Here is a 26,295-nt window from a genome sequence, read left to right as displayed (position 1 = left end):
TATTTATTTTCTGTCAATATGCATTGGTCATAATATTTAACTTGTGCATTTTAAACAAATAGTATGGAATATAAAAACATTATTTACATAAAACATTTTAAATGTCCAACAACATGAGAAATAACATAATACATTTACTTTATGTAACGTTTGCTTGTTTAGACTGGGAAAATTGAAATTCAAAAAGATATACCACTGCAAATCCAGCTTCATTTATAATAAGGAGACCTAGGCTTCAATTACACCTACATTACCAGTTTGGAGTGAAAAAGATAAATAAATTCTTTTTGTTTTAGGAAGGATATGTTTTAGAAGGATATGTTTTAGACGTCTGGTTTTGGTAATATATCTGCATGATCTGCCTCAGGACAAGGGGATTATTGTTTCTAACAAGCACAAAGAGCAGCAGTTTTATTAGAATTCAGCAACATAAACGTGCACTTATGTGAGTGGAAGAAAATGTTTAATTGAAAGTTTGGTGATGGAGAATCATAAAACAGATACATTTTTAAAGTTTATACATTTTTCACACTGAAACTGAATTCAATGACTTTCCAAACAAATTGCCGATACTCTTCCTGTATGTTAATGTGACATTTTATTTTAATAATAAAAGACCCCCACCCCCCATTATACTATTCATTCTGAGTTATAGGATGTGCCACTTTCACCATATGTATAGTCGATTAAATGCGATGGAATGTTTTTATGTGTAAAATACGTATGATAACTTCAACTAGCACCCATTATATACAAGAATATGCAACTTGGTGATTATGAGTTAAAATCCCAGCATGGCAAGTTTTTATTGCCATTATTTCCCACATCTCCAGAGTAGACATAAAAATCAAAGATGAAGAGTGCAGATATTTTTCCTAAATATATGAATAATTTTCTAAAACAGAACTGGTCACACTGACATCTAGAAAGACCAAGTGTAAAGAGAGCTACATCATAAGACAATTAAATCTTAACTATTCTGCCAATAAAATAGTATTGACAAACTTTAATTTTCACTTTGCAATAAATTATTGGTGAAAGTAAAACTCTAAAATGATGCGTGGTGTCTTCTGGCTGGAACTCCTCAAAGCATGTGACTGTGAGCACCAGTTTACTATGTTACTAGACCAAGTGGACCCGTTGGGCCCAAACCTCTCCTCCATTGGTGCAGCACCCTCTTCTCCCCCCCTCCCCTCTCACCCCTTCCCCTTTCCACCCCCTCTCTCCCTCCTCCCCTCCCCCTCTCTCCCTCCTCCCCTCCCCCTCTCTCCCTCCTCCCCTCCCCCTCATCCTCCCTCCACCCCCTGCCTCTCCCCTCCCCCCCACCCTTCCCCTCCCCCCACTCCATCCCCTTTATCCTCCCGCTACCTCCCTCCTCCCTCCCTCCCTCCCTACCTAGGAGATAGATTTAAACTTTAAAATGTGAATAACTTTTAAAATATAACTCCGATTTCGATTAAAACCTCTTCCATTCGCACCAAAGGGACGATGGTGAGTAAGGTGGGCCTAAAATTGTCGCGCTATCGTGTACCGTTTTGGCTGTAGTTCAGGAACAAACAAACAAACAAATTATAGTATATAGATGCTGAGACTAAAAGCTGTAATCACAATTCAGGAGGTGAATTGTCATGAGAATTTGCCCTCCCATCTACGATAATAACATTGGAAGAACACCCAAAATCCAGAGAAATTATCTAAATATTACGAGCTAAGTTGTTTTAGGTTTCCAATTGGAGTGTGAATTCCCTTGCGGAAGTTCACCGCATGTCCATTTGAGCTATTCTGAACTTATATTTGAATAGATATATACTGTGCAGGTGTAATCATAGAACATTAAACAGGAACAGGCTCTGGCCCACAATGTCTGTCACCCATTATGGCAATTTTAGAGAATCTCCCTAATCTATGTCTTTCAGAATTTTATTTATTCCTATTATGTCACTCCTCAGCCTCAACAGAGAAAACAACCACGTTTGACTAACCTCTTCTATAGCTAATAGTCTCCAAGCACAGCAATATCCTGCTGAATCTGTTGTGTGACCTCTCCAATGCCTTCCTTTAATACAGCCGCCAGAACTGCACAAAGTACTCGCAATGCTGCCGACTGAGTTTGGGATTTTATCAGTTTAGCGAAGACCCACAGCAATGTGCGTTTAGAGTACAAAGGAAGCAAATAATTAAAGATAAAGTAATACAGATGCTAGAAATATGAAATAAAACACAAAACGGATTAGTCAATGTCAATGGAAGGAACAAACATTAACACTTCAGATCAAACTCTTTTGCTTTGTTCTCAGAACTTAATTTAGATAATGTTTCTGGATTTTTCCTTTATATTGGTAAATAAACATTTTAAGAGAAATAATTGTAATATATCTTCTTTAAAGTTTGTTCAGATGTTCAATAAACTTTCTGCTCCCGACCCTGCCTCCAGTGCTATGGGTCTTAACATACTTTGTTTCAATGATGCAGTTCAGACATGGAACGTTTCAATATTTTTTTCCAAATCATCCTCCTTGAAATCTTACCAAAAGAAATTTCATATTGTAAAAACAGATGCATAATCGCATCAAAAATAGTTATATAAACATTATTCACACCGTAATTATTTTTTCATGCTTTTTTTATACTATGTTGAATATATCTGATGTATTCCTGATTGCGGTTAGTTGACATTCAGGTTATTGGAATATCTCCTTGTGGCAGTTTTCCCTGCCTGAATGTTTACTTCAAATATCTCACGCAATTTTTTTTGTGCTTCGAACATCTGAGGAAGTTTGGTGGAATTTGATGTGCAGTCTACTGACAACAGCATCATAATAGCATTCTTTTCAAATGGTGGTCAGATATGTTAACGGATAAATATTTTTAGAAAATGAGAAGACCTTTCCAAAATTATAGAGGCAGGAGTGAGGTTAGTCCTCTTTCACTCCAAACTGGCTTGTCAGTGTCATTAACTTTCCAAAAACTTTTCAAGCCATTGTTTGGTATTGCACCTTGCTAATAGTGATGGGATTATCATCTTTGGTATGGATAAATTGTTTTGCCATAATTGTATATACATGCCTTTGCTGTTCCTTCTTTGTTTAATTTAAGCCGTGGATGCTCAGGAGGACTCTGAAAGAGCTGAGCAACGACTCTATCTTATTGCTGACCACCTTGGTTTCAGCTGGACAGGTAAGATTTTGAACTCAGTTACCCTGTGCATTAAGTCGTGAGCATTATTTGAAGCATTGCGTGTATTTCTGGTCCCCATTACAGAAAGGATGAGGAGGCTTTGGAAATGGTGCAGAGGAGGTTTACCAGAATGATGCCTGGATTAGGGAGTATTAGCTACAGGGAGAGGCAGGGCAGACTTGGATTGTTTTCTCTGGAAGACTGAAGGTTGCAGGGATACCCGATTGAATATAAAATAATGAGAGGCATAGATAGAGTAGACAGTCAGAACCTTTTAGCCAGGATGGAAAAATCAGATGGGCAAAATGTAAAGGACATTTGTGGGGGAAATGTATTAAACATTTGTACACATTGCCAGTTGTGGTGGTTGAGGGAGATACGATAATAGTCAGTATTTGAATGGGAAGAGGTTAAAATGGTCAACAACCAGTAGCCAATGCGAACCGAGCACGTGTTCGTTGAAATGATCGCTGAGTCTGCGCTTGGTCTCACTGATGTACAGGAGGCCGCACCGGGGAAAAACCAGATGCAGTAGATGAGGTTAGAGGGGGTGCACATGAACCTTTGTCTCAAGCTGTGTCATCTTGTTCCTCTCAATAATGCCTTTTCAAGATGGAATTTATTCACAGAAACGAAAGGCCAGAAGAGAACAGTTATTTTTTAAACAATACCTATCAGTGACCGAACCAGCATTTGTCACAGAGCTTGTCCTGATGCACAAGCAGCTCCAATTCAACTCACTTGATATCTGCCAATAACCCAGAGGCGATGCCTTACTCTAGTATTTGGTTATTAAAAGTAAGATATTAAATCAGGAGTTTCCAAGGGAACTCCACCAATATTTAATTTCATTGACATCAATTGATAGAATTCCTGGAATTCCTATGTCTATGTTAAACGGCTAACACTGTACAAGAAACAAAAATACATAGAACAGTGCATCACTGGAACAAGCTCTTTGACCCACAATGTCTGTGCTGAACATGATGCCAAGTTAAACTAATCTCCTCTGCCTGCACATGATCCATATCCCTGCATTCCATGTGCCTACCTGACAGCATCTTAAACGCCCCTCTGTTTCCAGCAGCAGACCTGTCAGTGTATTATTCACTCTCTGTGGTGCTGCAAGGCAGCAACTCTACCACTGTGCCACCCTCTCCTTATAGCTAATACTCTCTAATCCAGGCAGCATTTGGTAAACCTCTTCTGCACCCTCCTCAAAGCCTCTACATCTTTCCTGTAGAAGGGTAGCCAGAACGGCACACAATACTCCAAATACCGGCTAACCATTGTATTATAAAGTTGCAACTTGACACATGCAACTGAAGGTGCATCAGGTTTATAATGGCTGCATGTCCAAAGATTATTTTGATCTACAGACAATGCTTAGCCTCTCTCAAGAAGTCACAGAATTGTACAGCTCAGAAATGGGACCATTGGTCCATCGCATCCAGGGCAGTCTATTCGCCCATCTAGCTTAATCAAAATAGCTCATATTAGGCCCGTGTCCTTCTGTGTCTGGTCTATTTATGTGCCTGTCTAAATGTTTCTTATAAGGACTGATTGGTAGCAAGTGGCAGCAAGTTTCCAATAGTGTCTGTGAAGAAAACTTTCCCCTGAAATGCCCTTTAACATTCCTTCTCATCACTTTAAACCTTTTCCCTCTTGTTTTTGATACCTGTACCATGGGGGGGGGGGGGGAGAGGAGGGGGAATTCTGACTCTACCTCTTATAATTTCATATACCTCTGTCAACTCTCCATAGTCACTCTTGTTCCATGTAAAATAAGCTCAACCTATCCAATCTCTTCCCACAACTAATGTCCTCCAAACCAGGTAAAAGACAGGTGAATCTCTTCTGCACACTCTCCAACACAACCATATCTTTCCTATAGTGTGCCAACTATACCTGCACACAACACTTTGAGGACAGTCTAACCAGTATAAGTTGCAACATTATGTCTCAACTTTTATATTCTGTGTCAGAATCATAGAGCGTGGAAACAGGCCCTTCTGCACATCATCTCCACGCCGATCAACATGCCCAATATACACTTCCCACCTGCCTGAGTTTGGCCCATATCCAAACCTATCCTATCCATGTTACTGTCCAAATGCTATTTAAACATTCTGATAGTGCATACCTTAACTACCACCATTGGCAGCTTGTTCCATATACCCATCACCCTGTGTGTAAAAAAAAGTTGCCCTCGTGTTCCTATTAAATCTTCCCCCCCTCACCTTGAACCTATGTCCTCTGGCTCTTGATTTCCCTACTCTTTGTAAGACTCTGTGCATTTATCCAATCTATTCCTATTCCTGTGCCCCAACCTATGTTGGCAAGCATTAACATCCCTTCTTTGCTGCCCAATCTACCTGTGTTGCAACTTTCACGGACCAATGAACTTGAACCCCAATGTCCTTCTGTTCACCAACATTTCTTAGCACCCTTCCATGTACCCTATAGCTCAGCCCCTCAAGTCCTACCAACATACTCATAAATCTTTATGATAACGTCCTTCCTAGAGCAGGGTGACCAAAACTGAACACAGTACTCTCCAAATGAGGCCTCACCAAAGTCTGGTACAACTGTAACATAACATCTCAATTTATCTACTCAATACTCTGACTGATGAAGGCCAATGTACAAAAGCCTCTTGACTATCCTATCTACCTGTGACACCACTTTCAGGGAATTAAGTACCTGTACTCCTGAACCCTTCTGCGCTACAACACTGGGGATATGGAGGTGTTATTCTCTAAAGGTATAGGGTTAGAAATATTATGAGCACATGAAAGGTAAATTGAAATCTGGCCTGAAGATGGATTTCCCCTCAAATTTATCTATCCAAACTAACTGGTTTAGTCCCAATCACAAATTACAAGCGCTGCTTGTCTCAAATCGTTATTTTGTGAAGAATCTATTTTGCTATATTTCTATACATTAAAGTCGATAAAAGAAAAACTTGATGGTCTAATGACATGCAGTGGGTAAAATGTTTGGGAATTACCTTGATAATGTAAACAATTATACAAAATGCATCATTAATTTGGAATATACCCTGACTATGACGAGGAAGTCTTCTAAGCAGCATGAGATAGTTTATCATTGATCTACGCTTGTCAGATTTTTGATTCCTGGTTTTAAAAAAGCTTCATACTACAAATGCGCAAATGTAAAATTTTAATTTGTTTTTGTAGAAATAAACCTGAAGTGAAAGTGAAAATCAAGAACTAAGTGCAAAGGATTTAGTCAGGAAGCAGTTGAAATTTTTGTTCTGATGCATTAACATCAAACAGTTCCCTTCCACTACCCCACCCCATAGCTCACAAACCATGCCTGACACAAACTCAAATCATAATTTGTTAACCTGCCAAAATGAGTTGATCCATCCTGACTTGTATCTCACCCTATGCGAAATCACCCCTGACCACTAACTCCCAACCTATCAACCCAGTGCCCCATAACTTCCCATCCCCTTGACAAATTTGTTCCTTTTAATTATAGACAAACACCCGGACTGCCAAACACATTATTCTGGACTGAGTATAATCACAACTACAATCCCTACTCATTCTTCTCTCCCCATCAATTCTCAGTAACAGGTCCTCACCCTAACCGCATTATTAACCAATTGATGCGAATTGCAGTCTACATCATTTGGTCCATTTGTGAGCATGCTTTGTCTTGTAAAAGTTATTTCCTCAGCACAAACAAATATCCTCATAGCAGTCATAGTCGTAGAAACATCCAGCATGGAAAAACAGGCCATTTGACACAATACACACTGCCAGTTGGTGAGCACCCATCAGTATTAATCCCACCATTCAGCACGTGACCCATAGCTTCCTATGCTAGGCTCATTGAGACAGTTTCCTAAATGATTTTATCAGTTCTCCTTCCACCACACTCTCGGGCATTGATTTCTGGATCCATGAACAAATCTGATATTTAAAAACTCAAATCAAAAGTGTTTTGTGATTCTACGAAAATAAATTAAGGATACCATTTGTAAATATGATTGGTTTATTTGTCAGAGCTGGCCAGAGAACTGGACTTCAGTGAGGAACAGATTCATCAGATCAGAATTGAAAATCCTAATTCATTAGTGGACCAGAGTCAGGCACTCTTGAAATATTGGATGGAAAGGGATGGCAACGGTGCCTCAGGTAAGTAAGCCTTTCACTGTTTGAATATTGTTGTAAGTCAACAAATATTATTGTTGTTGTAGTCAGTGATAAGTGAATGTTCCATGGCAGTCAATTTGTAAGCTGTCCATGGGTTTTTCCACAGTTTTTTATGTAGCAATGCAACCTTCTGGTATTTGATCTAATATTATGCCCACTATAAGGTACTGGAAACATGTGAGCAGGCTCAGCAATTGTGTAGTGTGCTTCAAACCATCAAATCAAAGAAATTGCATTGATTTTCCTTTGAGGAGCTCAATACAGAACATAAAGCATACGTCCAGTAGCAAGCAAATCACGACAGGATGCTATTTCTGAGAAATTTGTGGAATGAGAAACACATAAAGAGCACAATGATCCAACCTTGACAATTTCAAAAACATTCTTAATATTATTTCTTAGTACCTGTCCTGCTCAGAGCCGACCGCACTTACCTGATCATCTAATTGAGAAGGTAAGTCAAGGGCTGAAGGCAGATCCAGTTCGATAGCTTCTAGCATGAGGGAGGGGGAGTTATGAGGTGGCAAGTGCGTTATGAAGAATACAACTATTCTTCCTGGCAAAAGGCATGCTTGACATGTCTCTCAAACTGTGGGATACTCCTATAGCAATAGTGGGTTCTAAGTTGTGTTATGGAGGAGTTGATCACATTGTGATATTAGAATTGCCCAAATTAGTAATGCATTTTTAGGTGGTTAGTTTACATTTTGCTCTTGAACAATAACTGCATTTATGAAGCCCAAGATCCCATATCCTTTATTAATTTTTTTTTTTTAACTAGTCTTAACACCTTAAAAGATTTCTTTTGATATTAACTTTTGACTTGCATTGTTGCTCTTCATTCTTCCAAATAAAATGTATCACTTGAACGTTTCTGTGTTCAATTTTGCAGACACTATGAATGCCCACTTCATCTTTCACCTTGAAGAATGTTTTTCCCATACTTAGTTCATTTCCATACATTTTGAGAATGCAAATATATCGGAGCTGTTGTAAATCAAGTTGTGATTTTCTGCCATAGGTCTTTATTGTACACTCACTTGGATCATTTTCCTTGATCAAGATGGCAACACCCCTTCCCCCATTACCCCCACCACTAGCACCTGTACTCTAGCTGCCGGTCCTGTCCCTCTCTTAGTCAGGTTTCCTTAACTGCTACAACGACGCATGTGCCTATCTATGCCCCATATTCATCCGCTTACCCATCAGGCCTTTCCCATTAAAATAAATGCAATTCAATCTAACAGCCCTCTCTCGCTTCCTGCCATGCTCCTGCCTATCCTGTCCACTAAATTTTCTTTCATTATCTTCCATTCCAACTCCCAGCCTCTCACCTGCCTCAGTCATCCATTGGATCCCGCCCCCTGCTAATCTAGTTTAAACCCATCTGTAGCCCTAACGAACCTGCCTACCTGCCAGGACATTGCTTCCCTTCTGGTCGAGGTGCAACATGTTTCTCCTGTACAAGTCCCTTCTGCCCCATAGAGATCCCAATGGGTCAAAAATCTGAATCCCTGCTGCCTGCACTAACTCCTCAGCCACATGACCGGTCTTCCTGTTCCTACCCTCACCAGGTGTAGTCCGGAGATCACTATTCTTGAGGTTCTGCTTTTTAATCATTTGCCTGCCTCCTGATATTCACTTCACAGGACCTCATCCCCTTTTCTATCTATGTCATTCATGCCAACATGCACAAATATTTCTGGCTATTCAACCTTCCCCTTGAGAATGTCATGCAGCCGATCCAAGACACTCTGGACCCTGAGACTAGTGAGGCAATACATGACCTTGGAGTCTTATTTGCTGCCATATAATCTGTCTGTCCCTTAACTAATCAGTCTCCTACCACTATGGCACTGCCTGACATTGTTCCTCACTGTGGCTCAGAGCCAGGTTTGGTGCCACAGACCTGACTGCTGCTGCTCACCCCTGACAAGTCATCCCCCTCAACAGTATTAAAATGGTGTACCTGTTTTGAAGGGGAATAGCCTCAGAGCTCATGCACTCTTTCTCTACTCCCTTTCCTTATGGTCGCCCTTCTACTCTCTTCCTGTTTCTTAGGCATAACCACCTCACTATAACTCCTCTCTATGAAGCTCTCTTCTCCCGGATGACCCTAAGGTCATCCATCCGCAGCTCTTAATGCTGTCTGTAAGAAGCTGCACATGGGCACACTTCCCACATATGTAGTCACCCTGAATACCAGCAGTTTTCCTGACTTTCTACGTACTGCAGGAGGAGCATTTCATCATTCTATCTGCATCATAACCGCACTAAAACTAAGAGGAAAAAAAGCACAACAATCACACAAAAGAAAAAGCATACTGTTTCTTGACCTCCTGTCATCCTTTACTCAGCCTCTTGATCCAAAACCTCACACTTACCCTTGAAACAGCAATTCACCCCAATACAACCACTCTCCTAACAGGCCCTCGGGGCCAGGCCTTGTAAATCTTCTCCGCACTCTTTCCTGCTTAATGACATCTTTCTGCTGGTTTGACCAAAACTGAAGACAATACTCCAAGTGCAGCCTCACTAACATCTTGTCCTAATTTCTATACCAGATCCCTCTGCTCTTCAATGCTACATAGGGACCTAACATTCATTGTCAAGGATCTGTCCTGGTTTGGCTTTCCAAAATACAGCACCGCACTTATCTGAATTAAACTCCATCTGCTATTCCTCGGACCACTTGCCCTGTTGATCAAGATCTTACTGTAATTCTTAACAACCATTTTCACTGTGTACAATACCATCTATTTTAGTGTCATATTGAAACGTACTAATAATGCCTTGCACGTTCTCATCCAAATCATTAATGTAGATGCCAAACGACAATAGACAAACACTAATCACAGGTCTCCAGTCAGACTGAAGTCGGTCCTGATCTTAAACGTCATCACTTCATGTTTTCCAGAGATGCTGACTGACCCACTGTTATTCCAGTACTTTGTGTCTTTTTTTGTAAACCAACATCTGTAGTTCTTTGTATCTCCTCTTTATTTGCTTGTTTGAGTACTGAAATACAGTATATACGACACTTGATTCGTTGTCCTCATTTTTGCCAACTTCATCCTGCTAGGTTTAGAAAATATCTGTGAGAATGTACAGCATTTCCTGAGGTACAGGGATGTCAGGGTGGTGTGAGCTATAAAACTTAACAAGTTTGAGAATTTAGCTTGGAATACAGAAATACATTCTGTCAAACTAGACATTTCAATTCTGTTGAATGGTGAGTTGTTAAATACTTTTTCTGTTTTCATTCCCAGATGAAAAACTAATGCAGATCTTGAACAAAATCAATCGAATAGATATTATCAACCTACTAGAAACCACACAAACTTCACCCAGTCGAGAACATATTTCCCGAACCTATGCAGAGATCGAGCAGACAATGGTTCTAGATCACAGTGAAGGTAAAAACCTATCTCACAATAAAATGATAAAAGTTCCAGAAAAATAAACCACTCAAGTGTCATTTCAAGCTGGAGCATGTACTGTGGGAACTGGTGTAGGTAATTCAATTTTTCATTCTGCTGGACATGCCCTTCTTTTGACTTCAAGCATTGATGATTCTATGAGAGGTGTTCCCACTGCAATCATTGATTTCCTGCCATTTTAGAAAATAGAAACCACTTTCCAAATGATAAAGTTATCAGTTTTGACTACAATTAAGTATTGAGATATGGTACCTAGTATCTAGGTTGATGGGATCTTAGAGAGGCTGCTTAATTTAAAGAGTAGAAACAAGGAAATAGACACATAGTGCTAGAGTAACTCAGCTTTAGAGTACAGTAACTGTGGCATCTATGGAGAACATAGGTAGGTGATGTTTGAGGTTGGGACCCTTCCAGATCAGACACCACACTGCTCGCTTCCATCTTCTACCCAAAATTCACAAACAGGACTACCCTGGCAGACCCATTGTTTCCCCCTGCTTTTGCTTCACAGAACTCACCTCAAAATACCTTGGTTCCATTATAGCCCCTCCTTGTCCAATCCCTTCTCACTGACATCCAAGACACCTCACACACCCTTCGACTCTTCAACTAAGGCCCCATTGCCTCATCTTTACCATGGACTTCCAGTCCTTTTACACCTCCACCTCCGGCCAGGAAGGTCTCAAGGCCCTTGGGTTCTTCCTTGCACAGAGACCAAATCAATTTCCCTCTACTAACCCTCTCCTCTGCCTGGCAGAACTTGTTCTCACCCTCAACATGTCCAGATAAATTTAAAATGTAATTGTGCTACCTCCTCTGGCAGCTCGTTCCATATAAGCACTGTGTGAAAATCTTGCCCCTTGGATAAACTTTCACAGGACCCTGCCATTCACTGTGTATGTTGTGGTTAAACAAAATGCTTGTCTGAGGTAATTCCACTTGTCTGAGGTAATTTTCATCAGCCTTTCCTTTGCCCACTTTCTCAGTTGATTCGGATCGTGTTGTAACCTTAGACAACCTTCTTCACTGCCACCAAACCTTTGGTGTCTTCCACAAAGGTTATTAATAATACAACCTCCATTCTCCTCCAAATTGTTAAATTAGATGACAAATAACAGGATTCCAGCCCTGATCCCTGCAACACAACACTGCTCAGAAGCCTTCAGTCTGAAAAAAAACAACCTTCCACTATCACCCTGGATTCCACATGTTCTAACCTTCTGGACCAGCATACCATGCAGAACCTTGCAAAGGCCTTGCTAAAGTCTGTGCAGTCAATGTTGCCTTGCCCTTGTCAATCCTCTTTGTCACCTGTTCTAAAACTCATTCAAATTCATGAGACATGATTTCCCACACAAAGCCATGATGACTAATCATATTCGGTTCTTGCCATTCCAAAAGCAAATAAATTCTGTTCCTTAGAATCCTCTCCAGAAACTTTCCATCACTTATGTAAGGTTTACTGGCTTGTAGTTCCTTGCTTTGTCCTTGCAGCCCTTCTTAAATCACCTTTGCAAGTCCAAGTTTATTGCCATCAAAAATCACCCTGCCCGTATTGGTAGACCAGTCTAACTTTCTCCATAACTATTTTAAAACTGATAGAATTGTGGTTACTCATTCGCCACTGACACATCAACCATATGCTCTCAAAGACGTTTTGTAGCTCCATCTGTGGTTGGGGAATCTACATATTTCTTCAGAAAACGTTCCTGGACATAGGCAGCACCAGAGACCCGATTTCGATCCCGACTATGGGTGCTGTCTGTACGGAGTTTGTACATTCTCCCTGTCAGAGCGCGGATTTTCTCCGAGATCTTCAGTTTCCTTCCACACTTCAAACACATACTGGTTTGTGGGTTAATTGGTATCAATGTAAATTATCCCTAGTATGTGTAGGATGTGCGGGCATCACTGTCGGTACGGACTGGGTGAGCCGAACAGCCTGTTTCCGCGCTGTATCTCTCTACTAAGCTAAACTAAAAATTAAAGACTAAGTTCTATCCCATCTAATCTCCTATGATACTGGCTAGCCCAGTTAATATTTGGAAAGCTAAAACCACCAATTATTTCAACCCCATTATTCCCATGTGATTTCCCCTACATCTTTGCTTCTCTAATTCCTGGTGACTATTGGGGGGCTATAGTATAATCCCATCAAACAGGTCCCACCTTCCTTAGTTCTAAATTCCACCCTAAATTCTAGACAGGCAAATTACACTTAAAGTGTTGACGGTGGAGATGCAATGGCAAAGATTTAAAGACCGCATGGATGAACTCCAAAAATTGTTCATCCCTGTCTGGCGAAAAAATAAAGCGGGGAAGGCGGTTCAACAGTGGCTAACGAGGGAAATCAAGGATAGTGTTAAATCCAAGGAAGAGGCATATAAATTGGCCAGAGGAAGCAGCAAAACAGAGGACTGGGAGAAATATAGAACTCAACAGAGGAGCACAAAGGGGCTAATTTAGAGGGGGGGAAAAAGAGCATGAAAGAAAGCTGGGGGGAATATAAAAACTGACTGTAAAAGCTTTTTTAGATATGTAAAAAGGAAAAGATTAGTGAAGACAAATGTAGGTCCCTTACAATCAGCGACAGGTGAATTTATAATGGGAAACAAGGAGATGGCAGAACAGTTAAACAAGTACTTTGTGTAAGAAGGAACTGCGGATGCCGGTTTAAACCGAAGATAGACACAAAAAGCTGGAATAACTCAGCGGGACAGGCAGCATCTCTGGAGAGAAGAAATGGGTGACGTTTCGGGTCTCAACGCTTCCTCACTGATGTCAAGGGAGAGGGAGATACATGGATAAGGAAGTGTAAGGTGTGAAAATAGATCAAAGGGAATGAGGTTCAAGGAAAATGTAGAATAGATCGTTGTTAGCTGGAGTAACTCAACGGGAGAGGCAGAGAGATAAAGAACAATGAATGAAAGATAAGCAAAAAAGTAACGATGATAAAGGAAACAGGCCATTGTTAGCTTCTTGTAGGGTGAAAATGAGAAGCTAGTGCGACTTGGGTGGGAGAGGGATAGAGAGAGAGGGAATGCCGGGGCTACCTGAAGTGAGAGAAATCAATATTCATACCACTGGGCCGCAAGCTTCCCAAACGAAATATGAGATGCTGTTCCTCCAATTTGCATTTAGTCTCACTGTGATAATGGAGGAGACCTAAGACAGAAAGGTCTGTGTAAGAATGGGAAGGAGAATTAAAGTGTCCAGCAACCGGGAGATCAGGTTGGTTTAGACGGGCTGAGCGAAAATGTTCCGCAAAACGATCGCCCAGTCTGCGTTTGGTCTCGCCAATGTATAAGTGTCCACATCTTGAACAACGGATACAGTAGATGAGGTTGGAAGAGGTACAAGTGAACCCTGCCTAACCTGAAAGGACTGTCGGGGTTCCTGGACAGAGTCAAGGGAGGAGGTACAGCGACAGGTGTTGCATCTTCTGCGGTTGCAGGGGAAGGTACCTGGGGAGTACTTTGGTTCTGTCTTCGCTAAGGAAGACACAAAAAATCTCCCAGTAATTCTAGGGGACCGAGGTTCTAGTGGGAGGGAGGAACTGAAGCGAATCCACATTAGTCAAGAAATGGTGTTAGGTAAACTGTTGGGACTGAAGGCAGATAAATCCCCAGGGCCTGATGGTCTGCATCCCAGAGTACTCAAGGAGGTGGCCCGAGAAATCATGGATGTATTGGTGATAATTTTCCAATGTTCTATAGACTCTGGATCAGTTCCTGTGGACTGGAGGGTAGCCAATGTAGCTCCACTTTTTAAGAAAGAAGGGAGAGAGAAAACGGGGAATTATAGATTAGTTAGCCTTACATCGGTAGTGGGGAAGATGCTTGAGTCGATTATTAAAGATGTAATAGCAGCGCATTTGGAAAGCATTGATGGGATCGGGCAAAGTCAGCATGGATTTATGAAGCGGAAATCATGCTTGACTAACCTTCTGGAATTTTTTGAGGATGTAACAAGTAGAATGGATAAGGGAGAGCCAGTGGATGTGGGGTATCTGGACTTTCAAAAAGCCTTTGACAAGGTCCCACACAAGAGAAAGGTGTGCAAAATTAGAGTACATGGTATTGGGGGTAGGGCATTGACATGGATAGAGAACTGTGTAGGAAAGAACTGCAGATGCTGGTTTAAATCATACGTAGACACAAAATGCTGGAGTAACTCAGCGGGACAGACAGCATCTCTGGAGAGAAGGAATGGATGACTGAATCTTCAGTCTGAAGAAGGGTCTCGACCCAAAATGTCACCCATTCCTTCTCTCCAGAGATGCTGTCTGTCCCGCTGAGTTACTCCAGCATTTTGTACCTCCCCTGGATAGAGAACTGGTTGGCAGACAGGAAGCAAAGAGTAGGAATTAACGAGTCCTTTTCAGAATGCCAGGCAGTGACTAGTGGGGTGCTTCAAGGCTCGGTGCTGGGACCCCAGTTATTTACAATATATATTAATGATTTAGACGAGGGAATTAAATGTAACATCTCCAAGTTTACGGATGACACAAAACTGGGTGGCAGTGTGTGCAGCAAGGAGGATGGTATGAGGCTGCAGGGCGACTTGGACAGGTTGGGTGAGTGGGCAGAAGCATGGCAATGCAGTATAATGTGGATAAATGTGAGGTTATTTATTTTTGTGGCAAGAACAGGAAGGCAGATTATTTTCTGAATGGTGTCTGATTAGGAAAAGGGGAGGTGCAACGAGACCTGGGTGTGCTTGTACATCAGTCACTGAAAGTAAGCCTGCAGGTACAGCAGACAGTGAATAAAGCTAATGGCTTGTTGGCCTTTCTTTGCGAGGGGATTTCAGTGTAGGAGCAAGGAGGTCCGACTGCAGTTGTACCTGGTGAGACCGCACCTGGAGTATTGTGTGCAATTTTGGTTTCCTAATTTGAGGAAGGACATTATGGCTATTGAGGGAGTGCAACGTAGGTTCACCAGGTTAATTACCGGGATGGCATGACTGACATATGATGAAAGAATGGGTCGACTGGGCTTGTATTCACTGGAATTTAGAAGGATGAGAGGGGATCTTATAGAAACATATAACATTCTTAAAGGATTGGACAGGCTAGATGCAGGAAAAATGTTCCTGATGTTGGGGCAGTCCAGAACCAGGGGTCACAGTTTAAGAATAAGGGGTGCGCCATTTAGGACTGAGATGAGGAAAAACTTCTTCACCCACAGAGTTGTGAATCTGTGGAATTCTCTGCCACAGAAGGCAGTGGAGGCCAATTTATTGGATGTTTTCAAGAGAGTTAGATTTAGCTCTTAGGGCTAAAGGAATCAAGGGATATGGGGAAAAATCAGGAACGGGGTACTGATTTTAGATGATCAGCCATGATCATATTGAATGGTGGTACTGGCTCGAAGGGCCAAATGGCCTACTCCTGCACCTATTTTTCTATGTTTCTAAGGCAGCAACTCTACACTGCGCCACCCTGCCGCCCTACTTGTACCTGACTCCATCACCACTGGCAGTATGTTCCGGGTATCATTCTTTCACAATGGAGACTGAGTGGTGAACTTATAGAGGTGTATAAAATCAGAAGGGCAAAGATAGGGTACTCTGAATCTATTAAACATGGAAATAGAATTAAAACTAAAGGACATAGATTTAAGAGGGGGGAAGATTTAAAAGGGACGTGAGGGGTGGCTTCTTCACACAGAGGGTAGTGGGTATATGGAACTAGCTGCCAGAGGAAATCATTGGGGCAGGTACAATAACAACATTTACAAGACATTTGTACAGGTACATGAATAAGAAACATTTTGGGGGCTATGGACCAAACATGGTGGGCAAATGAGTTGTTTAGTCATGGACAAGTTGGAACGAAGGGCCTGTTTTGATGCTGTATGACTTACTGACCCTATGACATCATTATCTTTGCACAATCTAAAGTAAGAGCTAGAAAAACACTTTATTTTCTCTGTTTCTAGGTTTCTCTGCACTTTCTGATGATCTGTGCAGTCCAAGGATCACACGACTGGGACACCAAATTTCAAAAGAGCGTTCCAGCCCAAAAGAACGACATGCCGAGGGAGCACAGCCCCCTCTTGTGTTGGAGGAAGATAGCTCCATCAGTTGTGGAAAGGAAGCCAGCCCACAGGCCAGGACAAAATCCAGGGACCAAGACCTATCCATCTCTGAACTCTTAAGACAAGCTCAGAATGAAATAAAAACTGAAGCACAAAATACATCTCTTCCTGACCTTCAAAAGGAAAAATCTATGTAAGGTTTTTTTGGCCAGTATTTCTGTTCAGTGGATGAGATTTATCACAAGTCTGTATTAGGTGTACAGGTAGAGTTGCTGCCTTACAGCGCCGGAGACCCGGGTTCAATCCTGACTACGGGTTCTGCCTGTAAGGAGTTTGTACGTTCTCCCTGTGACCGTGTGGATTTTCCCTGGGTGCTCTGGTTTCCTCCCACATTCTAAAGATGTACAGGTTTGTAGGTTAATTGGCTTTGGTAAAGATTGTAAATTGTCCCTCGCGTGTAGGATAGTACAGGTGTACAGGGATCTCTGGTTGCCGGGACTCGGTGGGCTGAAGGGCCTGTTTCCGCTCTGTGTCTTTAAACTAAACTAGACTATTCAATGTTCATATAGGAACATAATTTCTATTCTCCAATAGCATGACTACAAATTTCCCACATTATAGAGGGAGTGCACTGGTTATTTAGTTAGGCCATATTAGTTTGGTTTAGAAATACAGCGCGGAAACAGGCCCTTCGGCCCACCGAGTCCGCACTGACCAGCGATCACCGCACATCAACACCATCCCACACACACCAGGGACAACTTCTACATCTACACCTAGCCAATCAACCCACACACCTGTATGTCCCTGGAGTGTAGGAGGAAACTGAAGATCCCGGAGAAAGCCCACGCAGCTCACGGGGAGAACGCACAAACTCCGCACAGACAGCACCTGCAGTCGGGATCAAACCCGGGTCTCCGGCGCTGCATTCGCTGTAAGGCAGCAACTCCACCACTGCGCCACCGTGCCACCCAGTTGAGATTGAAATGCCATCCATTCCATCTCTCCAGAGATGCTGCCCGGCCCCGCTGAGCCACTCCATATTGACATCATGTTCACTAGTACAGAACAAGAACCAAATTTGGTAAGCACAGAGTTTCTGTTTTCATTTCAATGTATAATGCATTCAATCTACAAATGTATCGTATATTGAAATGAAAACCAATAATGCTGGAAACACTCAATGGGTAAGTAGGATTTGTTGAAAGAGAAATAAAACTAGCAAAGGGTTTCAAACTTGAAACATTAACTGTTACTCTTTTCAAAGATGCTTTCTGACCTTTTGGCCATTTAACATATTGAGCAATACCGCACAAGAACAGGCCCTTCTGCCTACATTGATGCCAAGCCCAACTCTTATCTGCCTGCACATAATCCACATTCCTCCATTCCATGCATACCCATTTGTTCATGTTTCAGATTTCCAGCATCTGCAGTTTTTGATTTTCATTTATTATGTACAGGTAGTTTTGCTATAATGTGTATTTCCATAACTTGAAATGCATGTAATGTAAGTAATGAATTAAGGAGCATTATTTGTATTATGCAGCCAAATTGGTTACATTGCGATTTCGATCAGGAACCAGGGAACCATTTTAAAGTTATTTCGGAAACTAACAAGCGGAATAAAAGCTGTTTTGAATTTAAACAGACAAGTAGAACAGAAAACCTGTTTCCATGTAACCTCCTACATTAAACAGACACCACTGTTCCTTAAGAATGCAACTGCTACTTTAATTTCCCACTGAAATTGACAAGCAATCGTGCCTATTTACAGTTGTGCAACCAAAATTTATTTAACGATGTAACCTACACCCTTTCATAATTTTAATTTGTAATAACAAAAATAAATTTATTGCTATTGAAAAGACCTTTATTTTTGAAAATCCAGTCAGAATATTAACATCTGAAACTCTTGCCCTAATCTCCTATCCCAATGATAAAATTGTCTTTATAACACAGTCTCTATAACACAAAGCTCATTGAGGAAATAGCAGTCTTGAAGGCAATCAAGACTGATTCACTTGACCTGCATTGTCAGAGATTATTTTTAATGGATAATATTACTCACAATATTGGAAAGTTTACTTCTTAGTTTAGTTTAGAGATACAGTGCGGAAACCGGCCCATTGGCCCACGGAGTCCGTGCCAACCAGCAATCCCCACACATTAACAATATCCTATACACACTAGGGACAATTTTCAATTATGCCAAGCCAATTAACCTACACATCTGTACGTTTTTGGAGTGTGGGAGGAAACCAGAGATCCTGGAGAAAACCTACACAGGTCACGGGGAGAATGTACAAACTCCGTACAGTCAAGCACCCCTAGTCAGGATCGAACCCGGATCTTTTTTTTCAGACCTGGTCCTGGAAGTCTAGCATTTATTGTCCATCCTGAACTTCCCTCAAGATACTTCAATCATGCAGTACTAATCTGATCTATCATTTCCACACGCTGTAGTTAAATCTGTTTCATAGGTTCTAAAGTGATATAAAAATATCGAGAATCTGTCCAGATGGTAAAACTTGGTAAAACTCCAATGATATAAACATATGTTGTAGCAGAGTGCACAGACATAGATTTGAAGCAAGTTCATAAGCACTATTTATAACCCAGTTTATGGAGGTGGCACAAGGCAACTGCACAATAGCAGTACCACGGGACATGTTTTATTCCCTCATTTAAAATCATACTATACTGAAAGTTGTTTATGTCGCAGATTTATATTGATCTCATCTGTGCTTTTAATGGGGTTACTTGGAGTGCATGACAATGGTTGATATTGAATTGAACACAAAGTTAGAACATTAATTATTCCAATCTTTACTATTATTGGATAAAGTAATATTGCAAGGATTCAGAATTCAAAATGAAAAGAGTTTCAATATCAGCCTTATAGTTTTATTATAAATGCATAAATATTTGTAATGACCCTGTTTCATTATTTTTTTTATGAACAGAATGAAGGATCAAGAATCTGCATTTTCTGGTGACGATACTGATTTCTCTAAAGGAAAGTCCAACGAACTAGATAAACCTGATGTCCAGGATGAAGGAGAGGCAGATGAGGGAAGTACAGAGCTAGTCACCCTGAGAATAGATGAACAAACTCCAGTTATACAGGAGGCTGGTGAAATCAATGTTTGTGAAGGCTTACAAATTACCCAGGCAGCTGGTGCCACTATAGTGGAAACAACTGAAGAACAGCCAGAGAACATTAAGAGATCTTTTGAGGAGGAATCGCTAGAAAAGGTAATATAAAGCTGGTTGTCAAAAAGGCTTTTGGCACTTTGGCCTTCATCAGTCAGAGTATTGAGCATAGAAGTTGGGAGGTCATGTTGCGGTTGTATAAGATGTTGGTGAGACCGCATTTAGAATATTGTGTTCAGTTCTGGGCATCATGTTATAGGAAAGATATTGTCAAGCTTGAAAGGGTTCAGAAAAGATTTACGAGGATGTTGCCAGGACGAGAGGGTGTAAGCTATAGGGAGAGGTTGAGTAAGCTGGGTCCCTATTCCATGGAGCGCAGGAGGATGAGGGGAGATCTTATAGAGGTATACAGAATCATGAGAGGAATAGATTGGGTAGATGCACAGAGTCTTTTACCCAGAGTACGGGAATCGAGGGCCAGAGGACATAGGTTCAAGGTGAAGGGGAAAAGATTTAATAGGAATCCGAGGGGTAACCTTTTCACACAGAGGGTGGTGGGTGTATGGAACAAGCTGCCAGAGGAGGTAGTTGAGGCTGGGACTATCCCATCGTTTAAGAAACAGTTGGACAGGTACATGGATAGGACAGGTTTGGTTGTGGACGAGTTGGGAGAGTTGGGCAGAAGGACCTGTTTCCACACTGTATCACTCTATGACGCTAAACCTACAGTAAAACATCAAATTATTGAACATTTTCTTTTGAGATATAATATATGAGATAAACTATCCAGTTTTGCATTGGAACTTGGTCAATTTATATGCTGGGAGACTTATGTCAGTATACTGAGTGAGTATACATTTTTACACTAAACCTACCCTAATTCATATTATTTTTCCTGCATTTCCATTAATCTCCCCCTGCCCCCCCCAATTCTACCATTCATCTGCAATTTACAATGGTGAAACAACCTACAAACTGCAAGGTTGAGAGGAAGCCAGAACAAAAACAGGAAACCCACCCAGTCACGGGTAAAAACCCACCCAGTCACGGGTAAAATGGACAAACACCAGAGGCCTGGATTGAACTCAGTTGCTGAAGCTGTGAGACATCAGCTGTGGCAACCTAATTTGTTATTACTACGTTGATTTTCCACCTGCTACAGCAAGAATAATAAACGTAGGCCATCTGATTTTCACTTAACACAGAGGTGTTCCAATGTTTTCTGTCAATTCTCCATCTGCCACCCTCCACACAGTTGAGCTTATCGTAACCTACCATGCACCATTCATCTACACTGTATTGGTTAACTTATGGTTCCTGAATCACCGTCACTCCTTGTTCTTGTCTTTGTGTCCAGGCTTTTCTCAACCTTGATCTCTAATTTTCATCAGGGATGCAACTCTCCAAGACCTTGCACCGTTGCTCTCTAACCAATTACTGGCTGTAGTTCCTTTGGATCCCAGGTCGTAAGATCAAGAATTCAACACTGAAACATGCCTTACTCTGCAGCTCTCTGTTCTTTTAAGATTCCACATAAATGGTCATGCAGTTATACAGTATGGAAATCAAGGTCTTCAGCTCTATACATCCATGCCACCCAAGGTGCCTTTTAGAGCTAGTCCCACAATCCTGTAATTGTACCTGTCTCAACCACTTCCTCTGGCAGTTTGGTCCCATTGTATGAAAAACTCTTTAAATCTTAAAGATAGAAGATTGAGGGGGGATCTTATAGAAACTTACAAAATTCTTAAGGGGTTGGACAGGCTAGATGCAGGAAGATTGTTCCCGATGTTGGGGAAGTCCAGAACAAAGAGTCACAGTTTAAGGATAAGGGGGAAGTCTTTTAGGACCGAGATGAGAAAGTTGTTTTTCACACAGAGTGGTGAATCTGTGGAATTCTCTGCCACAGAAGGTAGTTGAGGCCAGTTCATTGGCTATATTTAGGAGGGAGTTAGATGTGGCCCTTGTGGCTAAAGGGATCAGGGGGTATGGAGAGAAGGCAGGTATGGGATACTGAGTTGGATGATCAGCCATGATCATATTGAATGGCGGTGCAGGCTTGAAGGGCCGAATGGCGTACTCCTGCACCTATTTTCTATGCCTATGTTTCTATGTTTCCTCTCTCTATCTTAAATGCAAGCTCTCTGGTTTTGGACCCCCCTTCCCCCGTTAAATCTTTGTAAGGTCACCAATCAGCCTCTGTCATTCAAGGGAAAACAGTTCCAGCCTATCTAGTCTCTCCCTATAATTCAAGCCCTCTGGTTCCAGCAGCAAGCTTGTGAATTTTTCCTGCACCCTCTCTAGCTTAATCATATCCTTCCCATCATCATATGATGATTGCAACTGCAGACAATATTCCATTTGCTTTCTCGCCAATATCCTACATTTAGAAGACTGAGGGGGGATCTTATCAAAACAGAAAAATTCTTAAGGGGTTGGAGAGGCTAGATGCGGGAAGATTGTTCCCGATGTTGGGGGAGTCCAGAACCAGGGGTCACAGCTTAAGGATAAGGGGGAAGTCTTTTAGGACCGAGATGAGAAAACATTTCTTCACACAGAGAGTGGTGAGTCTGTGGAATTCTCTGCCACAGAAGGTAGTTGAGGCCAGTTCATTGGCTATATTTAAGAGGGAGTTAGATGTGGCCCTTTTTGCTAAAGGGATCAGGGGGTATGGAGAGAAGGCAGGTACAGGCTACTGAGCTGGATGATCAGCCATGATCATATTGAATGGCGGTGCAGGCTCGAAGGGCCGAATGGCCTACTCCTGCACCTATTTTCTATGTTTCTATGTTTCTAGAACGTGGTAATATCTGCAGCTTTGACTTAGTGTCCGACTGTTCATTTGTGAATCATCATGTCTGGCACAATGTACAATGAAGATCCCAATGGTGGGGAATCCCATTCTTGAAGAGTAATTGAACTCTATTACAATAGATTCATACAGGAGACATTTAACAATTGCTATTTATTTTCCAATGTTTTTTAACCTTCCATCACCAGACTCGTATGTAAGTTGTTTGGGGTCAAATCGGCTTTTCTATGGAAGAAAAATATCTCCATTTTCGTGCACAAGGCAAATTTCAGTTGCAGCAGGCTGTCTCTGGATAAACTAAATTAATCTTAATCAGAATTTAACCTCCTTTAAATTGGTATAATGTGGGTAGTTTATTGATGTCATTAATCGTTTAATGATTTGAGCTCATTGGCTCAAAGTGGAGGGAAACTGAAGTACTTTCCATTTCCTAAGGTGGGTAAAAGGAGAATCAGTGGATGTCACCTATTTATTCTTGAATGTCACAGATTGCCCCATTTATAATTGTGTTGCTGAAGCTTTTTGCCAGTCACTTGTTAATGACACTCACTGCAAAGGAAATCTAGAAAGGGAAGAAGCATTTTAAAAATATTCAGAAACATAGATTGTACTTACTTAATGCCTTCCCTGTACCTCTGTGTACAGCCAAAAACAAAATATAATTAACATTATAAAATCATGCTTCATGGAAACAGACCCTTTGTCCCACTCATCCTGCACCCACTTATCCAGAGTAATCCGACACGGATTCAGTCTTATTCACCCCACATTCCCATCAATTTCCCCTGGATTTTATTACTCACCTACCCACTAGGGTTAATTTACAGTACTCGGGTAACTTGGAGAAGAAAACTGGAGCATGCAGAGGAAACCCACAGGGTCACAGGGAATGTGCAAACTCTACACACGCAACAAGGGAAATTATAATGATGATGTTGAAAGCTATAACTAGCAATTTATTTTAAATGAGGGATTAGACAAAATATTTCTCAGTGGAAAGGTATTAGAATAAAGCAAAGGGTAGTCTTGTGAAGTATGGTGCAGGACTTCAGTCCTTTAGCTTTGCAATTCTGTCTGATTAACTGCTTTCACCAGGAGATAGTGGAAGAGCTGGGGGAACGGGAGAGCAGTTCTGATGAGGAGACTGTAACCACCAGGGTTATCCGTCGACGGGTGATCATTCAGGTACCCAGCACTGGAATGTTGCCCTTTGATCTATTATAAAATAAAGCTCTCAATTCACATCAAACTTTGTGCACGGAATCAGCTCTATCTGGTTTCTGTAGTGATGCATGCTTTAATTCCTGGCATGTTGTGAATAGCTGTAGCTCCCAGTGGTAGAACCTTTGAATGAACTGGTCTGCTTATTTTAAAGCAAACTAACCAATCTTTTTGCTTGCAATTTTCTTTCTTTTCACTGTTGCTTGAAAAGAGTGTCTTCAAAATGTGCACTGCTGCAGATCATGAGTTTTATTTGTAATTTGTTGCTTGTGATTACATGTTTGCACAAAATTTCACTGGAGTTGTGAGGCAGCAGTTCTACTAGTTGCATAACCATGCCATGCTTAGAGTTTCTTTACAAGACTAAACATATCAGCAGGATGCATTTTACATATCAGTATCAAATCCAAATATATATCAAAAATGTCACGAGATGCAAATCGACTTAAACAAAAAGCCTCAAAGATTTCAATGCACTTTTACACTGACAATCATCAGCTATTTTTAGAACATAGAACAGCACAGCAGGAACAGATCTTGCAGCCTACAATGTCTGTGCCAATCTCCTCTACCTGCATTCACTGCATATCCAAGTGCTTGTGTAAGAGCTTCTTAAATGCCACGATTGTATCTGCATTCATCACCTCTCGTCGTGTGTATTCTAGACTCCCACCACTCTATTCAAACAAAAACTTGCTTCTCCTTTAAACTCGCCATCTTTGGCCATAAAGTTATACCCTCTAGTCTTTGACATTTCAAGTGATGAAGGCTTGATATTCATAACTGATCTGTTTCAAAGAAGAGGAATAAAAAGAAAAAGGGGGAGGAATTACAATGCTGGAATCGTTAGACACAAGCGATATACATGCAGGGCAAGTAACATGTCATGGAAATGCCGATAAAGATGAGACACTGTTCCTCACGTTAAAATTGGAAGATTTCAGAATGAGAGTGAGATGGAGAATAAGGCTGACAAGAAACTGGAAGGACAAAAAATACTGCATATGCTGGAATCTTGAGCAAAACACAAAGTGCAAGAATAATTCATCTGGTCCGGTAGGGTCTGTGCGTGACATGCACAGACAATATTTCGAAGGGAACCATCCCTAAATAGCACCTATCTATATCCTTCACAGATGCCACCGGACCTGCTGGTTTACTCCAGCACTTTGCTAATTTTACCCCGCCATAATGTAAATTAAAGTATACAGGTCCTTTCCAGTTTGCAAACACATGACTTAAGTACAGCCCATACATATGAAAGAGCATATGGCAGGTCGACGGGATGGATTTCCCCCATGCTGCAGCACTGCAGGCATCTTCTGTTGTGTGGGAATTTGATTCGTGGCCACATTGAATAATTTGGTACGGAAACAACCCCTTCAGCCCAACTCGTACATGCTGACCAAGATGCCCAATCTAAGTTAGTCCCATTTACCTGCATTTGGCACATGTCCCTCTGAACCTTTCCTATCCATGTACCTGTGCAAGTGTCAATTAAATGCTGTTTTAGTATATGCACCAACAACCTCCTCTGGCAGCTCGTCCATACACCCACCACCTTGTGAGTGAAAAGGTTGCCTCTCAGGTTCCTATTAAACCTTAAACCAATGTCCTCTGCTTCTTGATTTCCCTACTCTGGGTAAAAGAGTGTGCGTCATGATTTTGTACACCTCTATAAGATCACCCCTCAGCCTCTTGCACTCCAAGCAATAGAGTCCTAGCCTGCCCAACCTCTCCCTGGAGCTCAGCACCTTGAATACTGACACCATTCTCGTAAATCTTCATTGCATTCTTTCCAGCTTATTAACAACCTTTCTATAGCAAAGCGACCAAAACAGAACACAGCATTCAAAGTGTAGCATTCACCGACGTATTGTACAAATGTAACGTAAAGCACCAACCTCTATACTTAATGCCCTGAGTGATGTAGGCCAATGTACCAAAAGTCTTCTCTATCACCCTGTGATGACATTTTCAGGGAACGCTATACCCTAGGTCCTTATGCTCTGTGACACTCCCCAGGCCGTTACCAATCACTGTGAAGGTGAAGTCTGAAGAAGGGTCTCAACCTTAAACGGCACCCATTCCTTCTCTCCAAAGATGCTGTCTGTCCCGCTGAGTTACGCCAACTTTTTGTTTTTTTCTTCGGTTTAAACCAGCATCTGTAGTTCCTTCTTACACACTGTGAAGGTCCTGCCCTGGGTTGACTTCCCAAAATGCAACACCTCACAACTATCTGCATTAAACTACATTAGCCA

The 26,295-nt window shown here is 41.5% G+C and overlaps 1 protein-coding gene across 35 annotated transcripts in view; it reads left to right on the top strand.

The window, feature by feature from the left end:
• Positions 1-26,295, top strand: part of LOC144595313 (ankyrin-2-like) — a 447,988-nt gene that overhangs the window by 396,397 nt on the left and 25,296 nt on the right. For 34 of the 35 annotated variants that reach the window (XM_078402942.1, XM_078402778.1, XM_078402935.1 and 31 more), the window contains 6 exons: positions 3,097-3,177; positions 7,215-7,346; positions 10,634-10,780; positions 16,747-17,038; positions 19,812-20,103; positions 23,909-23,998. In XM_078402942.1, the coding sequence (XP_078259068.1) occupies positions 3,097-3,177; positions 7,215-7,346; positions 10,634-10,780; positions 16,747-17,038; positions 19,812-20,103; positions 23,909-23,998 (1,034 nt within the window). The remainder of the gene's footprint in view (positions 1-3,096; positions 3,178-7,214; positions 7,347-10,633; positions 10,781-16,746; positions 17,039-19,811; positions 20,104-23,908; positions 23,999-26,295) is intronic. The other variant, XM_078402769.1, reaches the window with a different exon arrangement.

Source organism: Rhinoraja longicauda, chromosome 1 (assembly GCF_053455715.1).
Source record: "Rhinoraja longicauda isolate Sanriku21f chromosome 1, sRhiLon1.1, whole genome shotgun sequence".
NCBI lineage: Eukaryota > Metazoa > Chordata > Chondrichthyes > Rajiformes > Arhynchobatidae > Rhinoraja > Rhinoraja longicauda.
This window is presented reverse-complemented; position numbering and strand designations above follow the sequence as displayed.